We start from the raw sequence: 23,018 nt of genomic DNA on the forward strand, positions 1-23,018 counted from the left end.
CACTAACATCATTTTCTTACCTATCATCCAGTGTACGTCTTACCTTAGCAGCAGTACACCAGGACGCCATGAGTTCAATTATCAATTGATGTCCCAGGACAACCATGGGTAAGTCAATGCTACTAAATTTTGTTTCTTTGGCCCTCCCCAATACTACAAGATAAATTACCCTTATTACTAAATGAACCAGAACGCAGAAGACAAAATAGCAGGAAATAAAATTAAAAAAAAAACAATTCGAAGAACTAAATTAAATAATACAAATCCTCTATCTGAACAAATAAAGAAAGATCAAAATAATTAGCCTAGTTATTACAAACATCAGTACAAAATATAGATTATATGAGTAAGTTGTCAAATCAACATAACAAAGTTGTAGAACTAAAATGTGGCGTGAATTGTTTGACATCTCCATTAGTATGGTAAACTCCATACTATTCTTCTTGGAGTCCAGCCACATAAAATAAAATGACAATAATAATGATAATTACTTTTAGCCATAATGATAATAACTAAAACATACAAATTATGCTGAAAATATGACAAACTTGAAAGAAAATCAGCATAGAGAAATAAAAGTGTATTGGAGATCAGAGGTCAAATAATAGAAATAATATGTCTGAAATTAAAGTTATAATTGATGTACTTTCCAATCAATGCAAATTGAAGTAACTGACACAAATAATAACAAAAATATAAACGACAAAGCAAACAATCTATAGGCAACAAAATGTAATTCTTTTAATTCAATTTCAATTTCCTGTTATAGCTACAGCTGTTGCTGATATTCCCATGATAAGTGGCTTGGTTATCACAACATTGTGCAAATACATGTATTTGTTTTCGATGGTCACGCCAATAATGTAGTGTACACGGTCATGTTTTCCTTTACAGAAAACCCCGCTGTGCTATTGGTCCATACTGAGTATGGCTCATCTCAGGATGAAACCTCCCCCTTAAACCAGCAGGTGGTAGACATACTCAGGGAACGCGAATCAGAAATACCTGTGCTCATGACAGTTTTGAAAGCGAATGAAGAGGACATCCAGAATGCAAAACGCGATGGGATAGAACTACTGCTGCCTACACTTGACCCAGATGATCCTAGTCGGACTGACCCATCACCAAATTGGCTGACCTTTGACCACCTGTCCAAATACCAAAATCTTCCCCAAAAGGTCCGAAGCATTGTCGGTCACTCCGACGTCACAAGTAGGGCAGCCGTGAGAATCAAACAGGAACGTTACTCTGCATCTGATGCAAGAGTCGTCCTCTTCACCACTGACATACCAGAAGACACCGAGTACTACAAAGGAGATGAGAAGGCCATGGGTATCGGGAAGAAGGAAGACTCCATCCTTGAAGATGCACAAGAAGCTGACGTGGTCTTTTCTCTTGGAAACAAGATATTTGATCACTTTGAGAACCAGTTCAGAGCTATACCTGCCAGCAAGAGGCCTCAGCATGTCAAGTTTGTTCCGAGACCTCCCAAGATCTTTGAAGATGCAGAGGCTGAATACAAGGACACAGAGACAATGGTGGTCCTGTCCATCGGTAGGGTGAAGGGTGTTGAAAAACTGAAGGGATATGACCTTGCTGTTGAATCCCTGAGCCTTGTAGCAGAGAAGATGAAAGTTAAGTTGCGTGTCATGGGAGTTGACAAAGATGACATTGAAACACGCATGGCAATCCTAAAGCACCGTAAGTCAGCAAACCTACAGATAACCCTCCTCCCATACGGCTCACAGAAGGACATCTATAAAGAGATGATGCAGGCCCACCTGGTCCTGATGCCTTCTCGTGCTGAACCGTTCGGACTGGTCGGCCTGGAGGCCATCGCGGCAGGCGTCCCTGTTCTTGTATCAAGCAAGTCTGGGCTGGCAGACTTCATTCATGAACATGTAGATGAACTGCATCATTCCATTGTTGACATGGATGAACATGAGGAAGGTGTCACTGTGAAATATCTAGCTCGCAGCATCGAGAGAATGCTAAAGCACAACAGGACAGAGTTTGAAACAGCAGCAAGGTGTAAGAAGAAGCTTCTGTCCTCAAAGTACTGGGAAGAATCTCATCAGCAGTGCATCAAAGCTTGTACAGATGCAGGTGAATACATCTTTGTTTTATCTTATCTCATCTAATAACATCCTTACTGATTTGAACAAAAGAATAAGCTCTAAGGTATGTAAAAGAAATGGATTTCCATATAATGAACACTGTTGAGCATCTTAAACTTTAATAATGATTATGATTACCAAATCTGATGATTGGTTTTGATTCTCATCGATTTGTAAAAGATGACATGACACATACATTCCTGTTGTTTGTGCATGCTTAACACTGTATAAAATACTTAACGATGTGCTGAATGCATATTTTCAATCTACGTAACGTATACCTCCTTCTAGTGCCAAATGTTGGACACTTTGCAGCTGGGAACGTTGCACAGCAGTCAGCTCAAATCCAGACAAGAAAGAGAGGCACGGATACTATATGGGAGAATGTTGGAGGCCGGAAACGTACAAAACGAGGTAAGTTTCATAATTGTGCATGTGATACATTATAACGGGTAACATTGTCGACCTCACATACATGTCAGGTCGACATGGCGGTACTAAAAAAACGTATCTGACTTGATCTACAAGATGTGGAGCTCTTAAGGTCCAAACTCAGTTAACAAAATGCTAACCTGTTGAATGCTCTCAAATAGAAAGTACTTTGTGTGCGATGCATCCTACCTTGTTTATCATCTTTGTACTCTAGATATACCTCCTCCACTGCCCATCGTGGTAGAGATACTTGCACAGGTGAAGCCAACCGTCAAAACCCCCAAGGAACTGCTAAGCTATGCCTCGGCAAAGAAGGCATTTGTTACTCTCGACATCACAACTTTCACAGACGAAACTCTTGGTCTGCTAGAGCAGGTAAAACCAGAAATCAGAACAGTGGAAGACCTACTCGACACTGCAGAAGCAATCAAGCAACTGGAGGAAATCAAAGGCGTGAATGTTACAGATGTCAAGACAGGCAGCCTGGTCTTCTACACGCAATGTACAGACTTGGGCGGCTTGGGCCAACTCTGGTTCATGTACAAAAGTGGAAAACTCAATGACCTGCTGGTTGGTAGTTTGATAAGGAAGGAAACCTTACAGGAACTCTGTGCTGAGAACGTCTCTGTGAAGTCAACCATCAACATAGAGGACTTCAGGAAGGCCCTGGTCTACATCCTCACCTCACCTGCTGCCAAAGGTAAAGGTTATATCGGAATTTTGATTCTCCTACGTTCATTGAAAGGCGTAAAATTTCGATTTCAAGATGATAATTTTAGTACCTATGTACGGTAGTATGTATACCTAGTAGTATGAAAGTTCATCTGTGTTGGTAGTGAAACGTTGAACTTTATTCCAACACACAATTTACAGAGAGATCAAATTTTCAGCGACCACTGTCGCCTTCATCAGGATAATCAATTGCAATGACCAATCACTCACAACGTGATCTCGAGAGAGTTACGGTTACCAACACGTGACCTTATTCTCACGTGAGACTTTACTGATACGTGACGTGAGCAATTGATCAAAAGTGCCAGGGAGTTTATATCGTCCACCGTCTCTATGAAGTGAAGGCTGAAGTACTCTGATATATATGGCCTCCTTAATGGCTAATCCCTAATGCCAGATTTCTTGAACACAAAAACCCCAGCTCGAATCACCTCTTTGGACAAAGTTAGAATACTGGACACTGAACAGGACTACTTTCTAAGAGGCATTAAGGAGGCCATACATATCAGAGCACTTCAGCCTTCACTTAATAGAGACGGTGGACGATATAAACTCCCTGGCACTTTTGATCAATTGCTTACGTCACGTATCAGTAAAATCTCGTGTGAATAAGGTCACGTGTTTGTGACTGTAACTTTCGCGAGATCACGTTGTGAGTGATTGGTAATTAATTATCCTGAGGAAGGTGACAGTGGTCGCTGAAAATTTGATCTCTTTGACCATTATATGTGACAATTCCTGAACACCCTCCAACCACTTGCTGTTCAAAGGTCAGCTCATGCCAAGACTACCCCTGGAGTACCCCCTCTATCAGCCACACACCCGCACCACTAGCAGAGTGTTGGACGTTCTGCACCTGGATCAGAAGAAGCTACCACAACACCTCCACAAAGTGCCACTACCAACACAGAGGAACGATGGAGACGATGATCTTCTCAACAAACTAGACAATCTTCAAATAGCAGGTAACATATGACTAACCATTCATAACGTCTAGTTAAATAATTACATGAAATATGATATAGTGGATCATGATGTAAAGAAAAATACACTAAGTATAAATCGCTACCCGATTACGATGTCTCACTGTCTAATGCAACACTGATTGCAAAAAAATTGGTCCTTCTACCGGCTAATCTGGGATGTCGAAAGTGAGGTCGTGTGGCGCAACGGCAGAGTACTCAACTCGGAACCAAGAGGTCCCGGGTTCGAGTCCTGACATGCCACCGATCTTGTGCCCTTGGGAAAGACACTTTACACGACTTTCCCCACTTAAATGAAAATGAGTATTGTCTGTCCTGTATTGGTTTCTATGTGTGGGAGACAACACCAACAACAGCTGCCTGTCTCACACGTGTATTGCGCTGTTACAACTTCAATAAACCAAACCAAACCATCTAATGAATCACCATTCTGTCCAAACAGCCAGCACACCCGAGGAAACACCAGAAGACACAGAGGTCCGGGAGATCAACTCTGTCCTCAAACCTGCTGGGGCGTCAGTTATACCAGCTCAGGAAACAACAGGTAAAAGAGATTTGAGGATTAACCTTGTCATATTAATAATCATTATGATAGATAAAATTATGAAATAAAGACTGAACTTTAACTGCCAACACTACAATGAATTGGGACTTATCCCAAATTCTACTCTTGGAACGAGACGTCAGAGATACGTGACCATAGTAGCGGGTCATACGTGCCAGATAACTTGTGTCGCCCCCCGTCTCTGACTTGCATCAACACAGACAGGGAACACAGATGAACTTTCATGCTATGAAAGTTTGCTAACCACAAACAAATGGTAAAACAAAATTGTAAATCTGAATGTTTGCTGCTTCGAAGTGTCAAAATGTGAACTTAAATCCATAGATTTTTACAGTACTCATAGAAAACATTATAAATCCACAGAAGATCAGACCATTGGTGACACGGAGGTTCCACAGGTGATGTCAGAACTGGTCTCACTGGACATCAAGGAACTGGAACGACTGATGGGACCTCGGAGAAAGAGGACTTCCTCCATAAGCTCTGACTCATCTGGCTATGTGACAGGCACTCCAGGATCAGGACTCAGCAGACCCGACTCACCGTCAGGTAGGACAATTTAATACTAGCATGCTCATTTTGTAAAATATTCTTGAATAAGTGACTGAAAGAAAGAAACACGTACCTCCAAAGTTTCGATGTCGACTGTACATCTTGATCGCGGAGTGACCTAGTCTCGCGAGAACACGAGATTAGGTCGAGACTTGTACATGTGCGGATCTTCTGGCTTCCCCACCTCCAGCTCCGAGCTGCCCAAGTCCTATTTACCCCTACTCCACAAGGAGGCGGGGGAGGCCAGAAGATCCGCACAAGTCTCGACCTAGTCTCGTGTTCTCGCGAGACTAATCAATTTTGTTACAATATCACAGGTTTGGAATCATTTCGTCTTTAGCATCTTGCTGTAAAAAAGATTCTAGAATGGGCAGACGTTAGGGTTAGTTTGTCTTTCTCTGATATCGTGGCACAGAAGGATTGCACATGCAAAAATGTAATAGGGCAGCTGTAGTCGTCTTTGGCACATTTTCGACTATGCTGATTTTTTGCTGATGAGAGATCAATGCTGTCGTTTCTATTATTTACACTGTTGGAAAGTCAACCTTTGGTATTTGCATGTTATTTGCTCTATATCTAAAGATGAAAACATCCAGGAAATTTATTGCTTCCATGAAATTGACTAAAGGCACTAAATGGATCTTTCTCGGACCCGTAGGCGAGGGTGATGTCCAGGGCACACTAGAGACTCTCCTTGCTGAACTTAACAAACCTGCAGTACTGAGAGACAAGGGAAAACAGTTTGACCTGTACTGTCAGATAGGAGATCTTTACAGGACAAAACTACGCAACCCACAGTCAGCTCTGCAGTATTATCAGAATATGTTAGAGTGTTCTCAGGCACTGTCAGAAGACACAAAACAAGCCAAGGCCTACAGCAGACTAGGCGTAACCTGTGATATATATTAGGTCTCCAAGCTGAAGCCTTTACAAACCATGAAAAGGCCCTGGCTATCTATAGAGTAGATGCAGGGAATGAAACTGATGTTTGCATCGCTTACAAAAACCTGGCCTCATCATTGGCACTATCAGGTCAAGTGTCAGATGCAAAAATTAACTATGAATCAGCCTTGGCTGTTGCCATGGAGACAGGAAACAAGACTGAACAGATGGGCATTTACTGCATGCTGGGTGATTTACACATGGAACAGCTAGAGGAACCAGAGGTCTCACACAGGTACTACACAGAGATGTTGACACTAGCCAGGGACTTGAGGAGGAAGGACATGGAGGGGCTGGCTTACAACAGGCTGGGACGTGCTTGTTCGGATATGCAGAATAATGACGCAGCTTTGGAGTGGCATCAGAAGAGCCTTGAGATGATGAGCCAAGATGATGGAAATAAGAGAGCACAGATGATAACACATGCAGAAGTGGGTAATGCATACAGACTACTGGGAAAACCGGACCAGGCAACATCCCACTTCAACACTGCCTTACAGCTGGCACAGCAGACAGGGGATCAACATGTCCAGATGAGTGTTTGCCTCCGGATGGGTGAGATGCACAGGGAACAACTCCACTCCCCACGTACAGCCATCCAGCATTATAAACAGACTCTTGCACTAGCCAGGCAGTTGAAGGACAGGGATCAGGAGAGAATAGCTTGCAACAGACTTGGACTGGTCCATTATGAGATGGGTGAGTATGGGGCATCTCTAGAGTGGGGTCAAAAGAACCTGCAAATTGTCGAAGAGGATGGCAACAAAGAAGAACAGATAACAGCACACAACAACGTGGGTAATGCATACAGGCTACTGAGTAAACTGGACCTGGCAACATCCCACTTCAACACGGCTTTACAGATGGCACAGCAGACAGGAGATCAACACTGGCAGATGAAGGTTCACTTCGAAATGGGTGACATGCACAGAGAACAACTCCACTCCCCACGTACAGCCGTTCAGTATTATGAACAGGCTCTTGCACTAGCCGGGCAGTTGAAGGCCAGGCATGAAGAGGGAGTGACTTGCAACAGACTTGGACAGGTCCATTTTGATATGGAGGAGTATGAGTCAGCTCTAGAGTGGTTCCAAAGGTATCTGCAGATTAGCCAAGAACAGCAGATTAGCAAAGGACAGATAACAGCACACAACAACGTGGGTAATGCATACAGGTTACTGGGAAAACTAGACTTGGCAACATCCCACCTCAACACAGCCCTACAGATGGCACAGCAGACAGGGGATCAACACTGGCAGATGAAGGTTTACTTCGTAATTGGTGAGATACACAGAAAACAACTCCACTCCCCAAGTACAGCCATCCAGCATTATGAACAGGCTCTTGCACTAGCCAGGCGGTTGAAGGACAGGCATGAAGAGGGGAAGGCTTATGGCAGCCTCGGTCTGGTACATTTTGAGGTGGGGGAGTATGAGACATCCCTGGAGTGTTTGCATAAGTACCTGAACATTAAGCAAGAGGACGGAGAGAAGAAAGAGCAGATAGTAACACACACGGCAATATGTAATGTATACAGTTTACAGGGTCATCTGGACCTTGCAGCATCCCATCTTAACACGGCCTTACAGATGGCACGGCAGACAGGATATCAACATGGACAGATGAAAGCTTACTTCATGATGGGTGACATGCACAAATATAAACTCCACTCTCCACGTACAGCCATCCAGTATTATAAACAGACTCTTGCATTAGCCAGGCAGTTGAAGGACAAGCATCACGAGGGACTGGCTTACGAGAGATTGGGAATGGCTCATTTCGAAATGGGGGAGCATGAGGCAGGTTTGAGGTGGTTACAGAAGGCCTCGAAGATACGAGAAGAAGAAGGCGTAGACCAGGGTGCACAAGGAAAAACTCATTCCAATGTGGACCGTGCACCAATGGTACAGTATCTAGAGAGCCGTGTAGCATCACAAAATGCAGAAGAGCAGCGAAAACAGATGAATGTTAGTTTCCAGATAGGTGAAATGTTCAGAGAACAGATCCACTCCCCACGTACAGCCATCCAGTATTACGAACAGCACCTTGCACTAGCCAGGCAGTTGAAGGACAGGCATGAAGAGGGCCTAGCTTACGATAGACTCGGTAGGGCCCACTTTGAGCTCAAGGAGTATGACAAAGCCCTGCTCATGTATCAAAACCACCTCAAGATGAGACAAGAGGATAGAGACAAGAAATCACAGACAACAGCACATAAGAACATAGCAAAATCTTACAAGAAACTGGGAAAGAAGGACCTGGCCAAATCCCAGTACCAATCAGCTATGGCCATCGCCATTGAGACAGGGGACAAACTGCAACAGGACGACATTAGAAAGAAGATTAATAAACTGTAGCAACACTCGGGCAAATCTTACTGCTACGCTATACAGTGCCAAGGAGACCACCTCTTCAAGCTGGCCACCTGGCCATGGTGTCCGCTTTTTCTCGGTCACAAAAATTTTCCAAAAGTATAAGCAACCTGGCTTACGCGACCGCGATCGCCCTGAGTTGGGTCCGCTCAAGGTCTGATACCTGCCAATGGTGACCACATCATTTTCGATCATGTTGATTATTGATGATAACTAATGAGAAATCATGAAGAAACCGGCCAGTTTGCCTTGACTGCTGGATTATATTTTTGTTCGACGTAAATTGTTCCATGTGCCACCCTCCCCACATGCATTCACCGCAGAACTGAAGATACTCATAACATTTAACATTAAAACATCTCGAATTGGAACCATTTTTGTCTTAGTCATGATGTGAGGCGATCCTCTTCAAGGACCTGTCCAAGGAGACCACCTGTCCGAGGTGACCACTTTTCTTTGGTCCCCTGGGTGGCCGGTTGGATAGATTTGACTGTACCTCAGAATTGATTACATAATATTTTGTAGTGCTGTAATTGCATTTGCACTGTTTGTTAACAGCAAAGTTCTTTGTCCAGTTCACGGTATACATGTGTAGTAAATTGTCCAGTGAAAGAGGGAATAGCCCTCCAAAATAATGTTTATTAGAGTTTCAGAACATCATAGTTTCTGCAATGGCCAAGACTAAGCCAATAAAGAGTCTGAGTTTCTTTTAGATTTACCAGTGGGAGTGTTGTCATTGCTTTTATCTGGTAACTACTGTTCGGGCCAGTAGAAAAACTACTCTCGTCATGAAATGTACAACAATGACCCCCCAAATTCTGATCTTTAGAGGAAGGATCTTGAAATACCTATGAGTTCCACGACCTTCGCCAAATGATGTTGACCTTTATGACCGATAAATCATTCCGATGAAATGATAATCATTATTCCCCATGATTATGCAAATAAGATCATTTGCATGAATTATATTCTCCATCCAATGCCAGTCTTATCTGAACAAAGAAGCCATTTCCTCATATACAAATGAGGCCGTTATTTGAATAAGGTATATTTACTGTGTTCACCTTCACACAAACAAAAGTATAAGATTTCAGATAGTTACCACTATGGGTTTATAACATTTTCTCACAATGCAAATTAGGTCTCATTATATAATCAGTATCTCCCAATGTTTCTCTCGTTGTCGAATACATATGTCACAAGCTTAAATAGCCCTATCATGGAATGTAGCTGATTTATAAAATTTCCTCATTAATTATGCAAATTAGATCCTGTTTCCCATAATTTGTATTTCATAATGTACAAAAAATCAAGTGCCCAGTGGAAAAAACAAATCACCTAATGTATAAGATGTAACCTTGTTCACGTACCAGTTACGAACCTCAATAAGAGTCCCACGATGACACAGCTGAGCGTGGCCACCGCTCCGAGGTAGATGTAGGACAGTTCGTACAGCGCTGCTTCAGGGGGGCTGTGGCAACAAGAAAGGCTTTTAAAAAGTGACGACGATGTGGGGCTCTCTTAATTTAAAGTAAAAATACAAGACGAAGGCAAAGTGTTGCTGCACTGTTTTGCTACATGTTTTGCCAGCGCGACTTAAAGAAAATACAAATATAAATACAAACAGAAAACAAAAGCCAACGTTCCTCAGTCCCACTCATGGAATTAACTTTTCACATTTAATGTAAGATAGTTGACTGCTATATCTTTTCCACGGATTCTTACTCCAATGGAGCTAGAACCGTTGAATGAATGAATTAAGGGTTAATGACCCGCCCCGAGGTGAATATAGTGTGATAAAGCCTTGTCAGTTGCTATAACCACCGAATAAAGCCATCGAGTGAGCGACAGCAAACGAGGTGGCTTTATGAGGTGGTTATAGCAACTGACAAGGCTTTATCACACCATATTCACCGAGAAAGGGTGGGCCATTAATGCTATTATCATATAGCCTATCAAAACTTACACAGTAGAGAGTAACACAATCCTGTATAACACATATATCTAAATGATATAACAAACCATTACAGTCACTCCTCTATCCTCCCGTCCGCTGGCCACTGTTCCTGTGCATCTTTCTCGATTCCAAGGACCCACATATTGAGTCTAAATTGGCCTCAATCAGTTCTTCTATGACAAATTATGACACACCATTGTCTAAAATTGTATTCCCTTTAGTGTGATGATTTTACTTGTTCTATCAGAGTTCATTTGAGTTCACCGGAACTTCGGAACAGAACCGTTTTTTTTTATTCAACTGAAGAAAATAACAAAAGAAGTGAACCATCCAACTTGACAACTTAAGTACAATAAACTAAAGTAACTCAAAATATACATAAGGTACATATACTATGAAATCATAAGATATCATAATATAATATGCAATCATAATAAATAATAGTAATAAATAATATGATACAATGTAATATCACACTATACCATACAACAATATGATATAATATGATATAATAAATTATGACATAATATAACATCACATTATATCATTATATTATATCACAGAACCGTTATGGCCAAAAGAATAGAACAAGCTTCCATTTGAAGTCATCTGAGGTCATTTGGATGTTTCAATACAGAAATGTACTTACTAGGGGGGTGGCGCAAAATATGTTTTCTTTTCTTTCGCTCAAAATTCACATGTATTGACATGGTCTTTATTTTGTTATGTATTGCTAAATAAATTGGGTGATGACAAGACGGTAAACATTTCTATTCAACAAGGAAACGAGCTACAAATGTCAGCAAAAAGAGTCAACTCCCCTGCAAATGGTTTGCTCCGGGCCGTGCTTTATTGTGCAACAAAGCACACTTGTGAGAATAAAACACACCGGGCAATACTTGTATCATGCTAACTGTGACATTATAGCGTCATAATCAATATGGAATGGGGGCTTCTGATTGGTCAACGCCACCTGGCTATATGATAATGTATGAATGAAAGTTTATTAAATGTTTTTTTATGTATGTAACGTTATGTATGTGTGTGTATGTAATATGTATGTGTGTGTATGTAATATGTATGTACAATGTATGTATGTGTATGATATGTATGTGTGTGTATGTATGTGTATGTATGTATGTAATATGTATGCATGTGTGAGTAGCACATTTCTGGAATTGTAGATAGTAGTTCTTGAGGATGAACCTCAAGTACAGCACAAGGATTGGCATTGTCAGAATAACTATTTTTAGGGCAAACAAGTGACCAATTAGATTAAGATTTATCAATTGATACATACTACTGATATACGGTAGTTCCAGCCGGGTCACATATTCTTATTTCAAATAGGATAATACATTAAAGAATGTTTCGATCTTAGAAACCACATGTCAGAGAATATTTAAACCTTTATTGTTACCGCATATTCTATACGTACAAATGTAGGATGACGTTATCCACACATGCAGTTATCTTTGTTAGATCTTTAGTTGTAGAAGACCATACAAAAGTCCCTGTACTTTTTGTTGTGTCAATAATAGTCACAATTTGCCGACGTTTTGTTAAATATAAAATGTTTCATAGTACTAATAGAATCGGTGAGAGCAAACCTTACTTGATACATATACTTGTACATATACATATACCATAACATTAGGCCACACCGATTTAATTTTATGGATGACATCCTCTGAAGACCCCCAAACTAGTGCGCGCGGGCGAATAAAAAAAATTCCGGCCAAAAATAAAAATGCTACTAAACCACAGGAATACAAAGCTGGTATTGTGAATTCGCGGAAATACATATCGACGTATACGACAAGCCGGTACATATGTTGGCTTTTTGCGGAATTTATGAATCAACATTGTACGTATGTACTGAGTTCTTGAGTCGTGGAGCTTTAGCATGCAGCATGTTGCAGACTAGTACCACCAAGACAAAGTTCACCCAATCTGGTACACAGTACGATACATTCTATGTATAATTGTCATGTCCTACTAGCGTATCTGCTTTACGTAGGCCAATTTCTGTACACTTTATTTCATAAGCGAGACCATGTCATCAATACATGAACATATTGTGACTCATATACAGTATAGATAGTAGTTTGTAGTAAGAAATGTAATAGGATAGTTTAGTTTTGTAGTATTGTAGTATTGTTTCATCTTTCGAGATGAAAGGATGCCAACAATTGTTGTATTACTGCCACACATTGTACCATGTACGATTGTCGAGCAATAAAGTTCATTCATTCAGTATAGTAATAAAAAATATATGATTACATTTGTGCCAAATTTATGACTACCTTATATAGCGTAGAAAAATTCCGACACATCGTATATATTTAAAAAACTTTATTTACAAAAAGACAAGTATATTGAAAATACAACGTATTATCCTGATTATTGTGACAATTTTATTAAATGGCGATTCAACTACCATGTACAAAAATACAAGAAGCTTAGTTGATGTTTTAGAAAACACTGACAACTTCATGTCATATAAATATTCCGACATTTTGCACATTTGCAGAATAGTCATGAAAAAAGTTAGATATCACTTTTGTAAATTGCTTAATGAAATTCGTTTCATTTTTAAGTTTATTTCAAGGACAGTCTTAGCCCTTGTTTGATAATTATGCAACTTCAGTAAAATTATTATTGGTTCTCTGGCTAAATAGAAAGCACACAAATGTATGAATTATCATAACTTCTAGCAACTCTATGAGTATGATGTTTCATTACAAAAAATCCTATTGATTATGTATAGTATAGTTAAAGGAATAACAAAGTGGACATGTGTTTGTGTTAGATATACATACATAAAAACTCTTGGGATATTATAATAATATTATCTGTTAGATTTATGTGAATCTATTAAGTGTTCTCACCTCTTCCGAAATTTCCAAATTATAAAAGCCACGGTAATCAAAAGGCTTAGACCAACTCCCACAGTCACCAAAATCCAGAATCCTGATGGTGGTCCCGCTCCTGTAAAAATATCATCAAATGGTCCTCTAAGTAACTATTAAAATCTATAGTGTATGGCACTTCAAGAAAGATCACAAAATGTTCAGAAATTGTTAGTAATAATCATTTGTAATCAGTTTAATACCTAAAGGACACAGAAGAACTTTTGAACAGGTGAAATATTTGGAATCAGTATTGCAATCATTGCTTACACCAGCTCATTCCTACCATCTCATCTAGATCTATCAGTCTTAATTATTTGATCATCAGGGCACCACAGAGAATCTGACAACATGTTTTTCCCCCTTCTTGGTTTTAAAGGTAGACTGGTACATTAACCAGGTATTAATCAAGACTATTCATCCAATTTGATCCCTTAATTCTCAGAATTTTATATTCTCTAAGTCTATTTTTCTGATTTGATGAAAAGTGATTTATTTGTTGGACTGATAATTGAAAGTAATGATGACTTCATGTTTTGGTCATATCACAAATTCCGCTTAACATGAATGTTGTACTCACGTGAAGCTGCGATGCAAGTACAAGGGTATACTGTACTAGTAGGACCTGGTGTTGTTGTAGATACTGGTACTTGAAGAATGAACTCCGGACATGCAGAACAGAATGGAGACAGTGGGTATTTGATGCATACACAGCATGATTTACAGTCATGCGTAGCCTCATCCCATGCATAACACTCGGGACATGTCCAACTGTCAGTTGTTGGGGTTTTGGGGGATCCAGTGGGAGTTGGTCCTAGCTGGGCCTGGACCAGCCATGGACACAGCAGAAGTATCCAGACACATTTCCTCATGATGACAGAGAATCCTGCAGGTTACTCTTGAGCCTGAGCCGAACACGCTACCGCTACGCCACACAACTCAGTTCCTGAGTTTGAATAGGGTGAATTCAAAGACGCAAGTGCCCAATGGTTCTTTCTATCACTCTTTTGCTAAGAATAAGACTCCTTGTTGTGTTCCAGTTCCTTGAGACGTCCGAGAAGCCCTCTGAGGAGCCAGAAGAGATGGAAGAAGCAGAGGCTGAGGATCTGGTACGTCTTCGTCTTCTTAAAGAAACCTACAATGATACCAAGTGTTTTTTCTATTTGCTGGTAAATGTAGTAAACTGTTTTCTTGTGAAGAATGATTCTAAAGGCATCCAGTGTACATGTAATTTCAGGGTGGCAAAACTGGAAATATTCTGAATAAGGCAATCTTTGTGATATTGACAATGCATTTAGCACATTTGAGTCAGCATTTCATATACTTTGGGCATTTAAAACTGCAGATACAAGCCCTAAGATGAGTCCTTTATTTTCTGGGTGGTACCCTAAAAATCAGCCCAGGGCCCTACCAGTAACCATTTTTCAGAATTTTAGGAATTTTTGCTCCATGAGGAACAAGATACTTTGGAACAGTGTGGTTTTAACTCAGTATGATAAATGACTAGTAGAATACTGGCTTTAAAAAAACAGGTTTCTAAGCCTTAAAAACTGCATTTTGATGCCTTTAATCAAAACCGGTGTGGTTGACAATATTTTCTTTTCTTTCTCCAGTTGGCGATGATGTGAGATTGTGCCAGTTCGTATTCTCGACACAGACAGCCCAGCTGACTGCAAGTTCTTCTGCACAATACTGGAACATTCCTTGCAATTGATAGGTTAGGGGCGGGTACCGGTCTAAACCGGAACGACATTCGGGAACCAAGTCTACCGGATCATCCGACCGGATGTACATTTCTGTATCTTTAGATAATCTGGCCATGGCAGGTAAAGAAAATAACCCTGAATGAAACTAGATTGGCCTAAATCCATCTCTTTCTGTTGCTATGTGACCTGTACTCCTGTTTCGCGCTCCAAAATATGATATAGTTTGTACAATAATGAGGTCCAGGTTTAGGTCCGGACCTGGACCTGATCCTCTGACCCGGACCTGGACCTGAATTTTCTATACAGGTATCCACCCCTAATGTAGATTACAGATATTCTTGAACAACTGTGGTAAGACCCTTTTTCCACGAGGACGATCGTTGAGAGACCAAAAAATTGGATTTGTATGACCCTTGTTTTTTCATAAGTTGGTTGTGCAAAGTATGATTTAAAAGACAACAAAACAATAAAAAATATTTCATAGTTTTTATGGATAGTGCATGGTATGTTTACCAAACCTTGCATTTTTGTGAAAATAGGGACAGAACTTTAAGCATTTTGGACAAGAGACTGACAGTGCATATGATTCTGCTGATTTGCAGACATAATATGTTTACCTAAGGAAAACATATTGTTTTTGCTCAGTTTCTTCTTCGCTTCCAAATACTGATCGCTGACCTGGTCAATGACTTCAACCAGACCATCTCTCACCATGGTAACTGGTGTTGGGTTACATCATGCTGCAGTTTTATATCAGGAGGGATTTAGACTCCTGTCAGCATATATGAGAATGTGTTTGAGTAAGAACGTTTGCTTTGCAAATAGTTTTGTAAGCTGATTTCACATTGACCACACAAGTAATTGTCTCGTCACACCAGCAGGGTTTTTTTTTCAAAAAGGCAAAGAGGTACTTATAAACAATAAACTAATAAATAACAGGTTGATGTTGTCACTGTGAACATAAAATTGTGTAAAACATAGTTATTGTAACAAACCCAATGTAAGCATAGATCTCCCCATAGAACTTAGTATATACTTAGTATAACAATATGATTATCACCTTCACCAGATGCGTTATTTTAGCAGCGATTTTGTGTTTGTGTGTGTTTGTGTGTGTGTGTGTATGTGTGTGTCTTTCTCTGTGTGTGTGTTTGAGTGTGTATGTACATTACTCTGCTACTTGAGTTCCAGACTTAGGCCATCCATAATTATACATTGTATACTGTACTGTAAACACATAACAACAAAACACTCTTTTCCTGTTCTTTTTAGAGCAATCATTCATAGAATCAAAGTTGGAACAACCATTTAACAACCATTCAAGTTAAACATTGCAAAATACAACCATGACACCGGCAATAATAAAAAGTTACACATTCTGAAATAGTTTTAAGATACTACAACTTCAAAATGAAAAACTACAACTCTTTTTGAATCAGACTCAGCATTGATGCCTTTAAAATGAAACTTTACATCTGTACAATTTCTGTTGTACATTGCTCTGCTACTAGAGTTCCATTCTGAGATCGTCCAGATTTTACATTGTATATTTTACACAGAATGACAAAACACTCTTACCTTGTTCTTGGTAAGTTGATTTTAGAAAAATGCAACCATGATATCATCCTAAATAAAAGTTACAGATTCTGAAATAGATAAGAGTTCCTGATATTCCATCCCAAGATTATACATTGTATATTTTACACAAAATGACAAAGCCCTGTTCTTGGTAGGGCAGTTATCAAAGTTAAACAACTATTAAAACTATTTTCTTTTCAAAATAGAACCATGACATAATTAAAGTTACATATTCTGAAATAGTTATAAACACAAGTGTTACAATACTTCAAATTCAAAATGAAAAAGTACAGCTAATACCACTGGTGCAAAATCTCATTCATTTAAAAAAAACTCAGCATTGATGTCTTCAAAATGAAACTTTACATCTGTACACTTTCTGCAGTACATTACTTTGATACTAGAGTTCCAGACGTATATAGTCCATAATTATACATTGTACATTTTACACAGAATAACAAAACACTTTTTCCTTGTTCTTGTTCTCAATCATTAAAGTTAGAACAAATATTCAATGTTGATATTAGAAAATTACAACCATGACATCATCCTCAATAAAAGTTACGGATTCTGAAGTGTCGAGGAATCAAATTTAAACATTCTCCCACAGAGCACTCAATGGTCTATAAAATTGAGTGAACTTTTCAGAATCCTCAAAATCAATCATCTTCAACTTCTTCCTATGTACAATCTCTAAATATTGTTATTTTTGTCACTCGTCAAATCAATCAAATCAAATCAAATGCTGTTTTATTCATAAAAAACGTGGACTTTGCAGCCAAAGGCTGAATTACGTCCAGTTGTACATGAAAATTCATTACACATTTATTTACACACACAGGCATTAACACAAATATCCACATCATTATTGACAACGTCTTTGACTTACTGTGTCTAAGACAAACAGTGACTGTCGCACCACCCCGTGGGAATGAAAAAGCTCTTATTTTTGTGTACATAGAATCTTCCTTCAAGTTGTCCAGCCGTTTCGACAGTTTAAATGTGGATTGAATCATGGTGATTCCAATTTTGAATCAGAATTTACCTTCGAGTCAGTCGGCTCTGTGACATGAGACAGATTTTTAGCATCGAGGGATTCAGTGATGGCCTGAGACTGACCCTGCCCTGTCTGATCATCACCACTTGTCATTACAGTAGCTTTGGGGGTTGTGTTGGATTTAGTGATGATCTGAGACTGACCCTGCCCTGCCTGAACATTACCACTGGTCATTACGACAGCTGTGTTTGCTGTGGTCTGAGACTGGGTCACAGCTTTGTATATAGGATTCTGCTGTGAGGCAGTCTGCCCTGTACCATAAGATAGATTTCTAGCATCCAATGATTCAGTCACGGCCTGGGACTGGCCCTGCCCTGTATTATCATGACTATTGGCTATCTCTGTAGATGCGTCGTCCTTTGGTGGTGTTTTCACATCTACATACATTGGGTTTGCCTGTAAGACAGCTAGCACTTCGTTATGTGACAAATTTCCAACTTTCAGAGATTGAATATTAGACTGAGATTGGTAATGCCCTGTCTGATCATCGCCACTGGCCATTACAGTAGCTGTGGTGTTTGTGGTGGATGCAGTGATGGCCTGAGACTGACCCTGTCTTGTCTTAGCACGTGTGTTGTCAACATTTTCATACTGGTGATCATCACCACTGGCCGTGCTTGTGTTGGGTTTAGTGATGGCCTGAGACTGACCCTGCCCTGTCTTTATACACGCTTTGTCAATGTCTTCATACTGGTGATCATCACCACTGGCCATTACAGAAACTGCTGCGTTACCTGTACCTGCATACATAGGATTTGGCTTGAAAGCTAGCACTTGGTTACGGGATAGATTTCCAACGTTCAGAGATTGAATGTTATCCTGGCCCTGCCCATTCTGAACACCTAGTTTATCAGTATCCTCATGATCATCATTACTGACCGACACAGTAACTGCTGTGTTTGTGTTACCACCAACAACATTGGGATTTAACCCTAAAGGGGGACGCCTGCTCTTTATCTTGTACCACCCAGTAAGAATAATCATGCCAATGAGGACAATGCCAGCTACTGAACCACAGGCTAAGCCAATGAGAACAGGTAGGGGGAAACTGGGAACAGATTCTGGTTTGTCTGGAGTGATTGCAAGGGGCGGAGTTAGTGTTGCTCTTGTTTTGCCTGCGGGATCTGATATTGGGGCAGCATTGACCTTAAAGTACCAGTGATAGTGAGAGTTGTGTGAGATTAAGTGGATATCAGCTATCCGTGTTGATGCGGTCGGCTGGGGGGAACTGGGAGCAGATTCTGGCTTGTCTGAAGTGATTTCATAGGGCGAAGTTAGCGTTGCACTTTTTTTGCTTGTGTTTTCTGCGGGGTTTACTGTTGAGACAGCGGTGGCTTTAAAGACTGATGGGCTAGTATTGCTTTCCGAGATTGTAGCTAAAGGTGTTGACACTGCAGCAGAACAGCTATCAACAGTTAGTGGGGATATGGTTGGCTCTTTACATATCAATTCTTTTGGATCGACATTTGCAAGCTTCTGTCCCCGAACTTTGCCGGGTTGGGCGCACGTTATGCTGTTTTTTACTTGGGGAATCAGCCTGATGGGAATCATCCTACAGTCACACTGCCAGGGGTTCCCGTCAAGATGAAGGTATATTCTGATATGAGATTGGAACAAGCAGAAAACTGACAGGGGAATGGCCGTCATCTTGTTGTTCTGAAGTTTCAAATTAAATGAAACAAAATTAAATGAAACAAAAAGTGACACATTTTTAAATGCACCAGAAGGGATGGTAGTTATCTGGTTGTTGTCTAGGCACAACCTATATAGCTTGGGCAGATTTGCAAATGCACCAGAATGGATGGTAGTTATCTGGTTGTTGTTCAGGAACAAGTATTCTAGCCAGGGAAGATTTGCAAATGCACTAGAAGGGATGGTAGTTATCTGGTTGTTGTACAGCCCCAAGATTTTTAGCCGGGGCAGATTTGAAAATATGCCAGAATAGACGGTAGTTATCTGGTTGTATTTCAGTTTCAATGTACGTAGCTTGGGCAGATTTGCAAATATACCAGAAGGGATGGTAGTTATCTGGTTTTGGTCCAGGGCCAACGTTTGTAGCTGGGGCAGATTTGCAAATGTACCAGAAGGGATGGTAGCTATCTGGTTGTCTTCCAGGCGCAACTCTTGTAGCTTGGGCAGATTGGTAAATGCACCAGAATCGATTGTAGTTATCTGGTTCAATCTGAGAGACAACCTTTTTAGCTCGGGCATATTTCCAAATGCACCAGAATGGATGGTAGTTATCTGGTTGTTGTCTAGGCACAACCTATATAGCTTGGGCAGATTTCCAAATGCACCAGAATGGATGGTAGTTATCTGGTTTCTTTGAAGGAATAAATATTGTAGCTCTGGCAGATTAGCAAATGTACCAGGAGGGATGGTAGTTATCTGGTTCAAAACCAGGTTCAAAATTTCTAGATGGGGCAGATTACCAAGTACGCCATCTTCAATCTTTCTTATCTTGTTATGACCCAGGCACAGTGTATTCACATTGGTATACCGTAACAGCTCAGACCGCGTCACGGCTTTAATACTGTTTTCTCCTAGATTCAATACCGAGATGGATTTTGGGAGGTACTGAGGGATGCTGGTGAGGCCCTTTCTGCAGTGTGATGATGGTGATGTACAGCCGCAGGGACCTGCTTCCGGCATGTTGGGCTCCTTCAGGATGATGAGAAGGAAAATCAGCACGTGTCGCAGCTTTCTTCCCATGTTGTCCTGCCACCTAAACAGAACGGCAAGCTCCTGTGTATGTCCGGGCAGTCTTGGACCTCAGATTAAAACGGTAACTTAACCGGAGAGCCAGCATGAAATAAGGGTAATCTAATTGGGGGGGGGGGGTGCTTGGTTCAAAAAGGAGAAAAGAATAAAATCCTCCCAGCATTTTCAAGCGAAGTTTTTTACTTTAAAATGTCCGAGTACCAAGAAATCCAGGGTGCGGTAAAATATCAATGATTTGTAACAGGTCCTGCCATTATGATATAACAACACATGCGTTTTCCTTTGTTCTATGCATTACGAGTGAGTGGTAAACATTTTTGTAAGAATTTATTAATATTCTATGGTGCCTGACCAGCTATTATAAGAGAAGCATATTGTCAGAGGCTGGCATGATGGCCGTTTTTTTATTTTGATGATAAATATTTTATAATTAGACAATGTAGTATTCAATAACAAGTGATGGGGAGAATAACATTTAAAATATGGAGCTGTTAATTGTCTGAGACTTGCTGCTTGAATATTTATGTTTTGTTCTCCTTTTATGACCCTTTTTGCAGCTCCATTAGGCCAGAAAATGAGCAGAAGAGTAGAGAAACGTTTTTCTTTAAAAGGATCTTTAGTCATCATCTGTTATTTTCTGTCATTTCATTAAAACAGACATAGGACGATTTTTCTTAGACCCTTATGTGCGCTTTTTCTTAGACCACACATTATGAATAATGTAATAATGTAGAAAATCTCAATGACACCACCCTTACTGTCTTTAGAACTCACATAATCTCCAAGCAGACATTCAAATGAAAGATTTTTAAAGTTTTCTGATGGCCAGGTTAGTTTGACAGCTATGTACATGTACCATCATACATGTAATAATTGACAGTCCAAAACGGCACCCTAACATCTGGTTATGAAATAGACCCGATTGCCTGGAATAAAGTTTGAAAATGCCTGTCTTTACTGCAAATTTAACCGTCTATATTTGTCCACAGGTAGAAACGTACCTTTTAATACCGTTTATATCTGTCCACAGGGTATGAACATACTAGCTCCAGTTGGCACTTTCTTGGCAAGGACGCGGGCGCAGCTCGCTGTAACAGTTGTTCTTGTAGGGTGCGTCTGCCTCCTTCGGTAGCTGATCCGTAATGCCGTGTGACAAACACCTCAGGGTTATATAATATATAGCCTTACGTAGGAGTTAATGGTCTGAAGCTGGCTATTTGAATAACATTAATATTTATGATTATGATGAAAATTCAAATGATAATGCAGGTCTCTAGATGCATGTTTACTTAAATTAGTACTAACAAAATAAAAACTAGGAACAGATTTCTAAGTAAGATCTGACTGAGAAAGTCAGGCATGTCAAATTCTGGCATAAAAGTAAGTTGCAATGTAGATTTTTAAATAACTATATACTTATGCAATAGCAAATGTGTTATGCGTTGTTTTATCCTTTGCATAACCAACAGAGCGTGGGAGTGCCTTACGTTAGAAGAACGGCCTTGTCAGAACGCGCGTGGGAGCTGATCTAAGGATTATTCTCCTTCTCCTTAAGTGTTTGAAGTGTGCAAAGACGTTATGGAATCCTTGGATTGTGTAAGTGTAACAACCGGACCTAAGTTCTGGGAGGGGGGGGGGTACTGTAGTGGTATATATCCTTTGGCTGAGCTCCGAAGTCGGGACGACATCCCTCTGCCGTAGTCATAATAAAAAAAACAACATTTTTTAGGAGAGGTTTGGACGCCTACCAAGCTTATGGAGATCGTTCGAAAAATTCGTTCTGAAAATGAAATAACAAAAAAACAGTGTTTCACCGAATCTCCTTTTCTCTTTTGATAATGCTCATGCAGTGCTTTTGTTTGTTTGTTTCTTTACACCTGCCAATAAGGTATTTTTATTATGCAATAGTGCCGACTTGGGTCTTTCTTTAACTGCATTATCATACAGGTGACAAGGAAGTCTTGGATGCCATGAAGACTTTTGCAGACTTCACTGACGAAGCAAGGCATGTAGACATGACTAGTTTCTTCAATAATGAATGATTAGATCAGTCAATTAATCAATCAATCAACCAATCAATAATATTTATAATGAGTTCTCTGTGTCAAAATATAACCTAATCAGACTTATACACAATAGACCTGGAAATGCCATGTATCCATAGAGCTCTAATCTGTGTCTTGTAATTCCTTTAGTTTTAATTTAAAAAATATAATACATGCTAAAACAAGCCTCTTAGTGTATCACTTTACCTTTATAAATGCATACACTGGAACAAAAAGGGACTGGCCCTACAGAAAAATGTTCCATTGTGCTACTCTCCAAGCAGGCGTTTGCGCTTTTTTATAGATAGGCGTATTTTAGGTCTTTTTTATTCGGGGTTTCTTTTTTG

At 40.1% G+C, this 23,018-nt stretch overlaps 2 protein-coding genes and 1 long non-coding RNA gene across 3 annotated transcripts; 2 read left to right on the forward strand and 1 right to left on the reverse strand.

Moving 5' to 3' along the window:
• Window positions 1–59: 59 nt before the first annotated feature.
• On the forward strand, window positions 60–8,680 carry LOC109482316. Its single transcript, XM_019784999.1, is given in 8 exon segments — window positions 60–108; window positions 895–2,106; window positions 2,764–3,249; window positions 4,052–4,246; window positions 4,707–4,808; window positions 5,193–5,378; window positions 6,040–6,281; window positions 6,284–8,680. Coding segments are annotated over 8 exon segments (4,824 nt in total). The 5' UTR covers window positions 60–104.
• Window positions 8,681–14,602: 5,922 nt separating this feature from the next.
• On the forward strand, window positions 14,603–15,333 carry LOC109482525. The gene is made up of 2 exons (XR_002140959.1): window positions 14,603–14,673; window positions 15,178–15,333. It is a non-coding gene; the product is annotated as an uncharacterized LOC109482525 (long non-coding RNA).
• A 2,076-nt stretch (window positions 15,334–17,409) lies between these two features.
• LOC109482317 lies at window positions 17,410–18,889 on the reverse strand. The gene is made up of 3 exons (XM_019785000.1): window positions 18,344–18,889; window positions 18,002–18,244; window positions 17,410–17,418 (listed from the first exon to the last, which is right to left on the reverse strand). Exons 1-3 carry the CDS (start codon window positions 18,887–18,889, stop codon window positions 17,410–17,412), a joined length of 798 nt encoding a protein of 265 aa, XP_019640559.1.
• Window positions 18,890–23,018: the final 4,129 nt, after the last annotated feature.

Source organism: Branchiostoma belcheri, unplaced genomic scaffold, assembly GCF_001625305.1.
Source record: "Branchiostoma belcheri isolate BF01 breed outbred unplaced genomic scaffold, Haploidv18h27 scaffold6, whole genome shotgun sequence".
In the NCBI taxonomy this organism is placed as follows: domain Eukaryota; kingdom Metazoa; phylum Chordata; class Leptocardii; order Amphioxiformes; family Branchiostomatidae; genus Branchiostoma; species Branchiostoma belcheri.

Coding starts and splice junctions, on each gene's coding strand:
- LOC109482317 (XM_019785000.1), bottom strand. CDS start 18,889: ATGATTATTCTTACTGGGTGGTACAAGATAAAGAGCAGGCGTCCCCCT. Junction 18,245..18,343: donor CTAATATTCAATCTCTGAAA/GTTGGAAATTTG, acceptor GCATCTACAGAG/ATAGCCAATAGTCATGATAA.